The sequence below is a fragment of the Hoplias malabaricus genome, chromosome 1, assembly GCF_029633855.1.
Source record: "Hoplias malabaricus isolate fHopMal1 chromosome 1, fHopMal1.hap1, whole genome shotgun sequence".
Taxonomy (NCBI): domain Eukaryota; kingdom Metazoa; phylum Chordata; class Actinopteri; order Characiformes; family Erythrinidae; genus Hoplias; species Hoplias malabaricus.
In genome coordinates this window covers 16,580,583-16,594,247 of record NC_089800.1, presented here as the reverse complement: position 1 = coordinate 16,594,247, position 13,665 = coordinate 16,580,583, and the positions used below count along the sequence as shown (strand labels likewise).

The 13,665-nt window shown below is 43.1% G+C and overlaps 1 protein-coding gene across 3 annotated transcripts; it reads left to right on the top strand.

Annotated features, from left to right (window-relative positions):
- On the top strand, positions 1 to 13,135 carry armc3 (armadillo repeat containing 3). 3 transcript variants are annotated; one of them, XM_066678132.1, is made up of 18 exons: positions 1 to 97; positions 460 to 508; positions 684 to 801; positions 916 to 1,041; positions 1,679 to 1,747; positions 1,912 to 2,087; positions 2,709 to 2,903; positions 3,780 to 3,963; positions 4,795 to 4,947; positions 5,200 to 5,308; positions 5,763 to 6,012; positions 6,180 to 6,316; positions 7,073 to 7,241; positions 7,823 to 7,923; positions 10,595 to 10,693; positions 11,108 to 11,275; positions 11,685 to 11,847; positions 12,476 to 13,135. In XM_066678132.1, the coding sequence occupies exons 2-18, from the start codon at positions 461 to 463 to the stop codon at positions 12,674 to 12,676; spliced, it is 2,466 nt and encodes an 821-aa protein (XP_066534229.1). In that variant the 5' UTR covers positions 1 to 97; position 460; the 3' UTR covers positions 12,677 to 13,135. The 3 variants fall into 3 exon arrangements, with proteins under 3 accessions (XP_066534229.1, XP_066534228.1, XP_066534230.1); XM_066678131.1 differs by having other exon boundaries at positions 2,709 to 2,924; XM_066678133.1 differs by lacking the exons at positions 1 to 97; positions 460 to 508; positions 684 to 801 and having other exon boundaries at positions 1,025 to 1,045; positions 2,709 to 2,924.
- Positions 13,136 to 13,665: the final 530 nt, after the last annotated feature.

Here is a 13,665-nt window from a genome sequence, read left to right as displayed (position 1 = left end):
TAGCAACTCCTGCACGCTCAACACACAGCTCAGGTCACACTCAGGCCGTCAGAATTGAACAACCTGCTTTATACACATTTCTTTAAACAGATAGAAGGTAATTAGTCATTTCAGGCATGTTTCTGTAAACGTAAAGTGGTATATAACTTTTAAAATCCACTGTTAATCTGCTAGAATCAGAACATTGCTGTGTTTTGGTGAGTTAATGTTAGCTATAATCCTAACATATGGGTCATAACATCATTCACTCCTGCTGTGTTTAACATCAGTAAAGTTAGTCCTTCTTATTTACCCAACCTCTTAATTAACCTAATCAACGTTTAATTAAATAACTATAACTAAATGTCCAGTTTTTATGAAAGTATATTTGGGGGCAGCCAGTCTTGTGCCTTGAGTGATATTAGAAGAAATTGAATTAATATGTTATATACTGTGTCTGTTTTCCTATTATTGAAACAGAATGGGGAAGGCAGTAAAGAAAGAACCTGAGCCACCCCCTAAAGATGTGGTGAGGCATTTTCTTGTTAATAAATGACTTCTCAAATGATATATTCTCCTTCAAGTTGGATCAGTGAATGATGATCTATGAAGTGCCTACAGAAGATGATAGAAGGAATATATGAATGTCTTGTATGTATTCATTTTCACATTCTCACATGTGTACGTTTGCATGTATGTTTCAGTTTGACCCTCTGCCTATCGAGAGTCGGAAGCCAGAGACAGTGGTCCTGATGCTTGACTCACCAGAGGAAGAAGTTCTAGCCAAAGCTTGTGAAGCCATCCACAGATTTGCAGAGAAAGGTTCCAGAGTGCTATGTAGCTAAAATGTTTTTTAAAGCTAATTGGTCGTCCTCATGAAGCCTCTGTGTATTGACCTTTCTCTGTGTGTGTGTGTGTTTTACCGTTATTCTCTAGGAGATGAGAACAGGAGCACTTTGCTGGGTCTTGGAGCCATGGAGCCGCTCACTCGACTCATCTCTCACCAGGACAAGACTGTTCGCAGAAATGCTTTAATGGCTCTGGGAGTCATGGCTTCTAACAGTGCGTGAGCAAAAAAAAAGAAAGAAAAAAATTGTATCTATTTGTGGATAAACTTAACATTTAAACAGAATTGAAAGTTATATTTATACAAATAGAAATAGACACACACCTCCTTTATAAGCATTTTATTCTGTGTTCTCTGTTATTGTAGTCGTTGTATAGTTAAATCAGTTTTATTGTGTCTCCCATTTTCAATACTTGATTATACAATGAATATTTAAAATAACCTGTAGATTATTCAATTACTAATACAACAAGATCAGCCGAGTGGATCAGACAAAGCAGTGTTGCTACAGTTTTTAAATCTTTAAGTGCTGCTGCTGGAATGAGAATAGTCCACCAATCAAAAACACCCAATCGACAGGGTCCTGTGTCCACTGATGAAGCGACAGATGAGCTACTGTCTTTGACTTTACATCTACAAGGTGGACCAACGAGGGAGGAGTGTCTAAGAGTGAGTGGACACAAGATTTAAAAACTCCAGCAGCACTGCTGTGTCTGATCCACTCGCACCAGCACAACACACACTAACACACCACCACCACGTCAGTGTCACTGCAGCGCTGAGAATGATCCACCACCATTATATATTGATTATAAAGCCTTAATTGTGAGTATTGTTGCATAATGTCAACAGACGGTGTCAGAAGACTTCTGAAGAAACTAAACATCATTCCCTCAATCATCAGCAAATTATCACCTGAAGGTACATTAACAGGCTTTTATTCTGTGAGCACATGTTTTGAAATTTATTAAACCAGACTCAGAAAAAAAAAATAGATTCAGACCTTTTACAGGGAGCTTGTAACCAAAATGCACGAGCTGACCTTTATGTCTCCACTGGTCTTTGTGTTTGTTGTCTCCACACAGAGGATGTGGTTCTGCATGAATTTGCCACTCTGTGCTTGGCATCTCTCTCGGTGGACTCCACTTGCAAAGTCCAGATTTTTGATCACAATGGGCTTGAACCTCTTATCCGTCTTCTGTCCAGCTCAGATCCTGATGTGACAAAGAACTCTGTGGAATGCATCTTCAATCTGGTTCAGGTACTGTGTTAATACACAGTAATATGTTAAATTGCCTGATATGCAATCGATAGGTTTGGATTCTGACATCTTTAGCCTAGGGTTAAAAACCCTGAGTTTCATGTTTACATGAATGGGTGGCACACTGGTGTCACAGGTAGTGCTGCTATCACAGTTTCAGGGTTCTAGTGTTGCATTTTCCAACCCTGCCTTGGGTCGTTGTCTGTGAGGAGTGTGGTGAGTTCTCCCTGTGCCTTCGTGGGTTTCCACCAGATGCTCTGGTTTCGTCCCACAGTTCAAACACACATGCTGTTAGGTGGACTGACTATTCAAAAGTGTCCATAGGTGTCCTTAGGAGTTGACACCTAAGGGTCAGGAAGTTGTTTAGTCTGTTGAGATTAAAGGCAGGTATTAATGTTAATAGAGGTTTGAACAATGGAAGCTGCCACTTCTGATAAACTAACATTGGTGCAAAATTAGGTGCTGAGACGGACTTGTCATTTTCAGCAAACGTCCATGAAGTGACACAGACAATGGCCTGTAAGCAAGTCCATGAACATTTGTCTTTGTCCATCTCCATTGGGGACACTGCTGTCATCTGATCATGCTTTTTTTTTTTTTAACTGTGTTCCCCAAATGTAGGACCAGGCTAGTCGCATGGCAGTGCATCAGTTAAGTGGACTCCCTCCACTTCTGGAGCTGCTGCGCTCAGACTTCCCTGTAATTCAGCAGCTCACTTTACAGACTCTGGAGAACATCACCAAAGACCATGCGTCCAAAGCAGCTTTCAGAGAAAAGCAGGGATTCAACACACTGATGGAGATCCTCACGAACAGAGTAAGATCAGGACCACCACAGGTAACATCGTGGTCTTAGATTTCATTTTAATCAGCCTCACTGTGTTGCATACTACAGCTGTGGCCACATGTTCATCCCATGTTTAAAATGAATAGGTAGCCCCCCCCTCCCTTTGGTATAGTTAGTTATAGCATCTGCAATTCTGGGAGGGCTTTATACTACATGTTGAAAAATTCTTGGGAGGATTAGATGGCATTCAGCCACAAAAACATCAGGGAGGTCAGGTGTTGCTGTTGGACGATTAGTTATGGATCAGAAATGCCACTCCAGCTCATCCCAGCGGTATTAGATAGTGCTCCATCACTCCTGTGAACACAGCCCAATATGGAAGGGGTAATAATCTCTGGTGCCAAGGCTTTGGACTGAACATGACCTTAAAATAATGTGTGTGCTCTAGTCGTTCCCATTCTGTCATGGCTATGGATATAATCATCACTGTCTAAATAAATATTTGTATATTCAAAATAGTAACTTCTTAACATTCAGTGAAAGTCAATGTAAAAAGATTTTATTCCAAGTCATTTTTGAGCATTTCTATTGGACCATTCTTAATTAATTTTTTACAGTGTGAAGAACATCTGCTGTGTTCAAATTATGTAGTACAATAGAAATCTAGGTAAATGTAGATCATATTTTTACAGCAAAATTATACAAGCCATTGGGTGCACCTTAAAATAGCTCTTATTAGAAGAAAATCCATTAGCCTTTGGACATATAGTGTATGACAGTGTCTGTGGTAATAGCTCACAATGCAAATGAGGGTGAGTGAACTTGCAGAATTGCTCTTAGCTGTGTGCTGACTTTGCCGACCGCTTTAAATCACCCTGTCACCTGAGATGTGGCTCTGTTTGGCAGGAGTTCAGCGATCTTCACGCGGACGCTCTGAGGGTCATTTCAAATTGCCTGGAGGACACAGAGGCTGTGAAGCTCTTTAAGGAAACAGGAGGACTGGAAAAACTGCTGCAGTTCATCACCACACCCAACTCACCTGAGGTCCAGATGAGCGCAGTCAAAGCCATCACTAGAGTGGCACAAAGCAGTACGCAAACACACTCACTCACCCTGCCTTCTGGTGTGCTTTTGTAAAGACAATGAACTCTGCTGAAGGGGAACTCCACTGATCTTTCAAAAGTTTCCATGATTCATTGGTTGAGATGTAAACAAAGTGACTGGGAGTTAACCAGCCAAATCAGTTTTTAAATCATTTGTGCTGCTCCACTGAGCTGTAATAGGGAGAATAGAGCCTGTGTTGTTGCTGTTCTGGGATCAGCACTGTAGAAACCACACTATGTAACTTTCGGAGGAGGATTAGAAACCACCACCCCTCCCTTCCCCTTGATTTCAGCACAGTGCTCTAAAAGTGAATTACACTCTGCAACTGTAGGGAGGGCGGCACGGTGGCGCAGCAGGTAGTGTCACAGTCACACAGCTCCAGGGGCCTGGAGGTTGTGGGTTCGATTCCTGCTCCGGGTGACTGTCTGTGAGGAGTTGGTGTGTTCTCCCCGTGTCTGCGTGGGTTTCCGGTTTCCTCCCACAGTCCAAAAACACACTTTGGTAGGTGGATTGGTGACTCGTGAATGTGTGTGTGTGTGTGTGTCTGTGTTGCCCTGTGAAAGACTGGCGCCCAATGATTCCAGGTAGGCTCTGGACCCACCACAACCCTGAATTGGATAAGCGGTTACAGATAATGAATGAATGAACTGTAGGGGGAGCCCAGGAGTAAAAATAAAGAATCTTATTAGTGTTGATTTAATTACGGATCTTTTGCTCTGTTAACTTCATCATCGTCATATAAACACGGGTCGTTTTGGATGGTTAATAAAATAGCAATATCATGAAAATGCAATACTGTGGTGTTGTGTGTGTTTAGGTGAGAACAGAAAGATCCTCCATGAGCAAGATGTAGAGAAGACACTGACAGACTTGCTGGTGCTGGAGAACAGTGGGGTACGAGCTGCTGTGTGTCAGGCCATCGCAGAAATGGGCAAAAACACAAGCAGCAAAGATACATTCAGACTTCTCGGTAACAGTCCTACTTTAGTGTTTGATCTAAAGGTTATTAATGCCATTAAATCCAGCTACATGCCTGTATAATATGACATATTGAGGTTCGTTATGTAACTTGCAATACATTAAAAACACGATACGACATAGTTAAAGACCGGCTTTCTTATTTTTTGGCAAGATATTTTGTTTTGCTGGATCATCTAAATACTTGTGTTGATCTGAAGACCCATAGAGTACCCATAGAGTAATGAAAGTGTGTGTATTTTAGATGGAATCAGACCCATTGTTCAGATGCTGAATAATGAGGGAGTTGAGGTTAAGGAGGCTGCAGCTCAAGCCCTGTCCAGTCTGACCTTTAGAAATGAGCCCAATGCACTGTGAGTACTAAACAAATACACAAACATACACTAATGCAGTATGCATAATATTAACTACCTATATTAAAGGTGCTGTATATGATTCTGAAGAACGATGTTGGATATTTCAACTCAGCAGCAAACATGGTTTAATTTCTAACAATCTGGAAAGTGTATAGCCCACTCAAATTCTTCAGGATATTATGGCATTTTATTGGATCATTACAGCACTGTTTGGGCAAATAAATGACAAAGTTTCCACACAGTTTTCAGTCAGCCATAGCTTTGTACATTCAGCATTTACCATGACAATTTTCAGCTCATGTTCAGCTGCTCCATGTTGTGTTTTGCCTAGAGATTTTTATAAGCTGTTTCCACATTAACATTTCTGAAAAAAAAAGCAGGAGTTGTCTACAAAATTGAGACAGAAACCTGGTTTAAGAGCAGTGTTTATTGACTCCTTGTCTGTTCTCAGAGTCGTCTCTGAAGCGGGAGGAGAAGTTCTCCTGGTGAAAATTCTGCAGGACGGCCGTTTGAGGGCAGCAGACCATGCTGCGTCTGTGCTGACCAACCTGGCTTCACAGGAGGCTCTGCGCCACAGCATCATCACATGTGGAGCTGCGCAGGCGCTGATGCAGCCGCTGCAGTCCCCCGACAAAAACACACTCATCAGTTCCACGCAGACTGTGGCTGCACTCGCCTGTGATGCAGATGGAAGAGGAGAGGTATCAGTACTAGATACAAGAGCATGACAACATCAGTACTTAATGGTCCTGTATCATCAGGTTCTCACAGAAATATTTCAACATTCTTCATAGAAGATTAAAGCCTCAGTTGTATTCACTGGTGTGGGCTAAGTATTTCTAACTGAGAATATTTTTTGCATGTTCAGTTGAGAAATGCCGGAGTTCTGCCTCCACTGGTCAAACTGCTGAAATCCAACGATGTTGAAATCCGACGCAGTGCATGCTGGGCCATCACAGTGTGTGCGAACGATGAGCCAACTACTACAGAGGTGTGCAAACTAGGGTGAGGTCCAATATTCATTAATATTTATTACAATTAATGTAGGCAGTTCTGGTCTAAATTCTGGTCAATACCAAGTATTGTGTAGAGGGATATGACACTCCTCCAAGATCCATCCTCTGACCCTGGTACAGAGCTACAGTTTTAAGGCAACTCTGGCCATAATGGTTAGAGAAATGAGCTTGGAACCCGAAGGTCGCTGGTTGGATCCTCAGGACCAGCAGGAAAACTGGGGGAGGGGAGGAAGTGAAGGAACAGTGTTGTCTCCTCCTTCAACATTCACAGCTGAGGTGCCCTTGAGCAAGGCACCTAATCCCCAACTGCTCCCCAGTTGTGTGTGTTCTCTGCCATGTATTACGTAAATGCAGAGGCACAATATTTTCATGCTGTTTTAACCCAGAACTAATGGTCCAACATCAGTGCTTGACTCCAAGCATTTGCTCATGGCTGAATGCCATCAAATCCATCTTGTGTAAAGCCTTTCCAGAAGAGTACAAGCTGTTCTTTCAGCAAAGGGGAACAACCCCCGGATTAATACCCTTCACTTCTGAAGAAACATGAGAAGAGGCAGTGTTTACAAAAAGCAATAGCTGTAATGATAAAGAAGAGCCAACAGATGGGGCTAAATCTCCAGTATCAGAGATTTCCATATGGGTATACATGCATTACCTTCAGTGGCATTTGTTTTTAAGTATTTGTTTACACTGATGTTTCATGGCAGACATTAATGGTGTTCCTCATTCATTCTTTTAATGACAGGGCTCTTGAAATCCTCCAGGAGATTAACAGCTCAGTCAACCGCAGGAGTAAATTCAGTCAGGAGGCTCTGAAGAAACTGTTGGAGAGCAACCTCTCAGTAAAATACAGCCTTACTGGATGCCTCTCCCACACTGATATCATCACTGATGGCTTCTACGACCCAGGACAGGTTCATAAGCTCAGTACCACTGTCCAGATGAAATCAAACTTTAAAATGTGCCATATGTTTTGTACAGGCCTCTTTTTAAAGCAGCACTAGGAAAAATGACATCATTCATTCATTTATTGTCTGTAAACACTTATCAAGTTCAGGGTCGTGGTGGATTCAGCACCTGCCCCAAATCACTGGGCAGTAGGGAAATGGACTGGTAATGAAAACCTTAACTGGGAGCAGCAGGGTGGCCTTACCCTTAATCAAGGAGATGTCTCACACACCCTGTGGAACCCAGACATGCAATCATGAGAGATGACCTGCTCACCTGCAGTGGGACATGAACCGGGTCTGGACTGCACCACAGACTCATGCTTTGCCACCTAAGCAAACCTCGTTTATGTCCCACCTCTGTGTCCAGCATCCCCAGGGTGTGAGATGTTTCCTCACTTGGTCCTACCCTTGCCAGAAGGGTCCCATTCCCTCAAGTTTCAGAGTTCCTTGGGGCACAGGGGGCTAGATCTATGTGCTTCCCCCACTGACAGAAAAGCTGTCCTCTAACCCCTATCTGCTAACTTTCCTTCTCTCTTGGTTTCCAGGTCAGAGAGGGAGAGAGGGTCCCAGTCCTGGAAGATTTAGCCAAGCAGGTGCTCAACCAGAAACGAGCCGTCATCGCAGTTAATGGAAAACCTCCGGAGCAGTAGGTCAAATCCAAGGGCTGGGGTTTCACCACATATTTCACAGTTTCACACAACAACGAGTGAAGTGTCATTCCATTCCATTATCTGTAACCGCTTATCCAATTTAGGGTCGCGGGGGGTCCAGAGCCTACCTGGAATCATTGGGCGCAAGGCGGGAATACACCCTGGAGGGGACGCCAGTCCTTCACAGGGCAACACAGACACACACACATTCACTCACACACTCACACCTACGGACACTTTCGAGTCGCCAATCCACCTGCAACGTGTGTTTTTGGACTGTGGGAGGAAACCGGAGCACCCGGAGGAAACCCACGCGGACACGGGGAGAACACACCAACTCCTCACAGACAGTCAGTCCAGGCCCCTGGAGCTGTGTGACTGCGACACTACCTGCTGCGCCACCGTGCCGCCGTGAAGTGTCATTGAAAGCACAATATTACTGGAGTAATCATCAAGCTGATTTTTATAGGTTTAATTTAGGCCCTGTCCTCACAGATCTGTTTATTTTTAAAAGTTGAGGTTTTTGTGTTTTTGGCCTCCTGTCCACACGAAAATTGATGGGAGGCTGAGGTATTTGAAAATACTCTCCAAGGTGGATATTTTTGAAAAAGTCATTGTCACTGTTCTTGTGTGGATGAAAGAAAACTGATATTTTTGGAAACGCTGATGTAACACAGTGCCTCTGAAACTCAAACAGCTCCTCACTCACTCTATAGTGAATTACATCAGTCATTAAACTACACGCAGCTAGCACTAGATTTCAGATTCCCACATATTAGTAAATATAAATGATGTTGTGTTAGAAATAGGTCACTATTAAGGTCTAGATTCAGTAATTTCATGGCGTGTGGTGCACTACATAGGGAGTATGGAGTGATTTGACTTTAAACCACCGTGGTACTCTCATGTTTCGTGGTGTTTTGAAGCCTTTCTTTAAGAGGCTTCTTTGGCCCTCTACTGGACTGGCATGAGAATGCAGCCGTTTTTGTATTCGTCCACACGGGGATGTTTTCAAAAACCGAGAGAGAAAAATCTCTGTTTTTAAAAATAAAGCCTTAGCAACCAACTGTCCTTGCATCTTGTTATCCAATTTAATCCCAAACACATTAACTGATGTTGGAGTCTGGGATCAACCTCACTCAACTCCAACCTAACTCTCCCCTTCCTTATGCATATTGTGTGAATGCAGCCTCAGCGTTTTCCTTCAGGTCACTGTTCTGTGCTCCTCACCTCTTTGTTTTAAACTGTGAAATTGATCTTTTCAATGTTGACCAACTCCATTTAAAGGCAAATGTACTCTTTGTTTTTGGTGAAGACTTCCACACTGAGGCTCTAAACTCCACATTGATCTGGCGGCACTAGCTCACACTCTCACTGGAATATTAAACTCTTCTGTGTTACGCAACTGAGGCTCAAGCCCATAACTCCCTCTTGCTGCCAGAAGAGCATGTTAATGACTCTGCAGTGTGTCACCACAGAGGTTTGTGTGTGTGTGTGTATATGTGTGTTTACCAGGTATATATCACATTATGGAGGCCAAAACCTTTTTACACATTCACGTTGTGGGGTCCAGTTGGTCCCCACAGTGTGAATCATTACATTTTAAGGTGAAGACATGTTTTAAAGTCAAGGTTAAAGTTAGAGTTAGTGCTAAGTTGGGAGTAATTATAGAAAAATTAATGGCTAGTCTCCACAAAATGAATGTAAGTGCATGTAATGCCCCCACAATTCACAGATACAAGATTGTGTGTGTGTATGTGTGTGTGTGTGTGTGTGTGTGTGCGCGTGCTGTGGTTCCGTCATTAAGAGACTAGAAAGCTAGTAGGTTTTCAATGGATGTACAGTGCTGTGTAAATATCAGAGACCACCCTTCATTAATTTATGTTGACACCAATGCTTTCACACTAACAAGTTCAGTCTTAAAAGCTGGTGACATTTTCTGATTTCCCATGTTCACAAGTTCCTCAAATCTTTCATAACATCCTTGTGATTTCCTTTGGGATAATAAAGTGTCTATTTATCTCATATTATAAAGCTTTTGAACCTATTTCGTAGTGAACATTTTACCAAATGTCCTGTGGAATATTGTTACATACAACTTGTACGTAACGGCTATGATAACAGTGAATTTGGTAAACGTAGGGTGGTCTCTCACTTTTGCACCGGGCCGTATGCATGACCTTGTTCCAGCTCCATAAAAGGTGTTGGCTAACCTCGCTCAGATAAGCTTGATGTTGTAAACGTGAGACTGTGGTGACGCTGGCAGTGTTTAAGGTTATTGTTACTGTTAGTTACCACCTACGTTTCATTAGGACTACACAGACCACCCATCACATTAAAGGCGCCTCCTTACGTCTCCATTCACTCTCCATTATTTTAACTGCAGTTCTACAATTACTGTAATTCATCTGTTGCTCTGCACCCTTTGTTAAGCCCCTTTCACCCATTCTCAGCGCTGCAGTGACACTGACGTGGTGGTGGTGGTGATGTGTTAGTGTGTGTTGTGCTGGTACGAGTGGATCAGACACAGCAGTGCTGCTGGAGTTTTACATTTTTGTAGACAGCGTTCAAGCAGTGATGATTGTTGCGAAGGACGAGGCACAGTTATGCTGTAAATGCTGATGTGGAGAGAGTAATAACATAGCATTTATTTTGTTCTGTTTACAGTGTGACTGCTGAATCTGCGGAGGACAGACAGCAGGGCAGTCCGACAGAAACTCGAACGTCATCTGTTCAGAGCAGCAAAGGGAGCATCATAACTCCCAGGTGTGTGTATGAGTGTGCATTACACTGGAGATGTAAAAATAAAAATGTGATCATGCTTGGGGGGGGGGGGGGCAGTTGTGGGGTAGTTGCCTTGCTCAAAGGGCATCTCAGCCGTTGATGTTGATGGAGTAGACGGTGCTGCTCTGTCACACGAATTAAACCAGTGACCTTCTGGTACCAAGCTCACTTTTCTAAGCTTAAGACCATGTCTTAACCCATTAGTTGGTTTTATACATTAGTGTCAATGGCGCCCTCTACTGCCTTACACCCAAACACCTCACACTCCAGTCCCACAGTGACCCTAATTGGGATAAATGACTTCATACAGTCCGTTATACCTAATGCCATGATGTAAATCCATGATCAGAACTGAACTGACTTATTCACTCCACTCAATATCTCTGATTTTTTTAGTAAAACGATGGTTGGAGGGAGACAGGACGATGATAAACCTCAGCAGGTCGCTGCAATGGAGAAGCCCTGGACCCTGCCCTTTGACTCTGCCTTTCACGACTTGGTCACCACGGCTAAAACTCTCCTGCCCCAGAACCAAGTGGCTGAGGTTTACAATTCTTTAGCTAAGTGAGGTTCTTTCTATGATAACAAGCTCCCACAAAGCTGGAGCATCTTAGAGACAGAGTGGAAAATCTGTATTCACCCAATAATTCCTAACTCTTAAAAATCGAAGATTTAAAATATAATTTAATGAGGATTCTTCACCCATTTAAAAGAGAAGTCATTTTTCCACTGATACTTCTTCATATTATGACACAGAGATTACACTGACACCTAAAGGCCTGGATGTCCCAGAGAACCTGTAATAAACGTAAATGGTGACCCATTCTATGGTGCATAAGCTCTTCAATTCAATGTCTGTCATATACACCAATTCCCTTACACTGTAATCTTGCATTTCTGTTGATGCTATTCAGATCCAAATTTTCAAACATAGCTATTAATACTGAAGTTCTGTGTGATGAATGTCCCCCAGGTTGGTCTGTGATGCAATGGGGGGTCCGGTGGATATAGAAAAGCAGCACGACTTTGCTTGGGATCTTCACATCAGTGAGCTGAAGTTTGCAATGAAGTCCAATATCATCCCCATCGGCAAGATCAAAAAAGGCACCTACTACCACAGAGCCCTGCTTTACAAGGTACTGCTCTTTCCACCATATTCAGCACCTTTCATCTGCTTCTTCTCCACGGTGGAATGCCTGAGACCTGCTTTGGTCAGAACCCCACGAGCCCCACAGCAGTGTTCTCCCCCTGTGTAAACAGCCCTTTTCAGAATGCCCGCTTTCAGCACCTGTTCCTTTAAATGATAACGAGCCGCTCGCTGTTCACCCCGACCCTGAGTACACAGCAGTGAGGAGCGATGAGCAGAAGCTCTGGTTTTTAGCCATTTTCGCTTGGTTCTCTTTCTTCTTCGTTCTCCTTTTCTCAGTTTTTACTCAGTGCTCTTATTTCTCCGCACTCATTGTGTGTGCTTTGCTGCGTTTAACTTCGTTTCCACTCGCACATAAATGTGGGTCTAATGCTGTGATTGGATGGACTCACACTAGGAGGTGGGACAAGTGATATTTTTCTTCCACTTCCCTTTTAATGTGTGGTCAAAACTGCATTTGTATGTTAAGAACAAAGAGAAAACTAAAAACACATACTTCCACACTCCTCGCATGCCTACACTCATGAACTACAGAGGGCAAACCGTACGTGCGTATTTTATATGAAGAATCATTTTATCCTCACTATCATTGTTTGCTTGTATTTTGTACTCTGCAGGCTTTAGCCGACAGGATTGGAGTGAGCTGCAGTTTGGTGAGGGGAGAGTACAATCGCGCCTGGAACGAAGTTCTTCTCAGCAGCCCCAAAAAACCTGGATCCTACCCCCAATTCCAGAGATACATTATAGACCTCATGCACCAACCTGGCAACCTCATGAAGTGTGGATCACCTGCAGCTACACAGTACCAGATGATCTGAGATCTGCGGTGATAGACGGAGACAGGACAATGATAAACCTCAGCAGGTCTCTGCAATGGATAAGCCCTGGATCACCACGGCTCAAACTCTCCTGCTCCAAAACCAAGTGGCTGAGATCTCTCTCTCTCTCGCTCTCCCTCTCTCTCGCTTTCCCTCTCCTGGGTTGGATCCTCTTTTCATTTCTTTGCAGAGAGTGTGTGAGGTGACTGGATGAATATGTGATGCACTCTGATGGACTGGTTATTTCCTTCCTTGCTGTGTCTCCTCCCGACTTAACAGCTGCTGTGTGGTGCAGATCGACTGCTATAGCATCGTCCGATTGGATGCTGTACATTGGCGAAGACTGTGGCAACTCCCTAATGCTCCAAAGAATATAAAGTGCTTTGGGGGTCTAAAAAGGTGCTGAGTAAATGTGAGTGGGAGCTCTGATCACAGTAATGCACAAATTATATTTAACATTACCACACAAATAAAATATTTCAATTACCAGAACTTTGAATAATTCTGTCCTGTGTTTTTTTCCATCAAACCACCATCAATGGCTTTGTTTACATCCTCTGAAACAGCAGAGGAATTTTATTTCAGTGTATAAAAGGTTTAAATGCAGGGTTTGGAAACAATGCTATGCCACACAAGTCTTAATGAATAATAATAATAATAATAATAATCATAGATCACATTTTAACTGGAGAATGAACCTGGCTCTTTTGCAGGTAATGTATTTTCAGATCTAGTGAGTTTCAAAATCAAGGCTAGATGTATCAATGAGACCGGGTGATAAGCTGTTGTTAATGATTAATATAAGGTCAAAACAGTCCTCATTACATTGTGGCTGGAAGCTGCTGCTGGTTTCTGTAACTTTGACCCACACTATCAGCTGCCAGCCTAGTTCTCTAAGTGTCTCACACTGGCCTCCGTGTGAGGGCGGGAATGAGGAGTAAACGGCAGCAAAATTCCACCACCAAGCACCCCCCCCCACCCACACACAC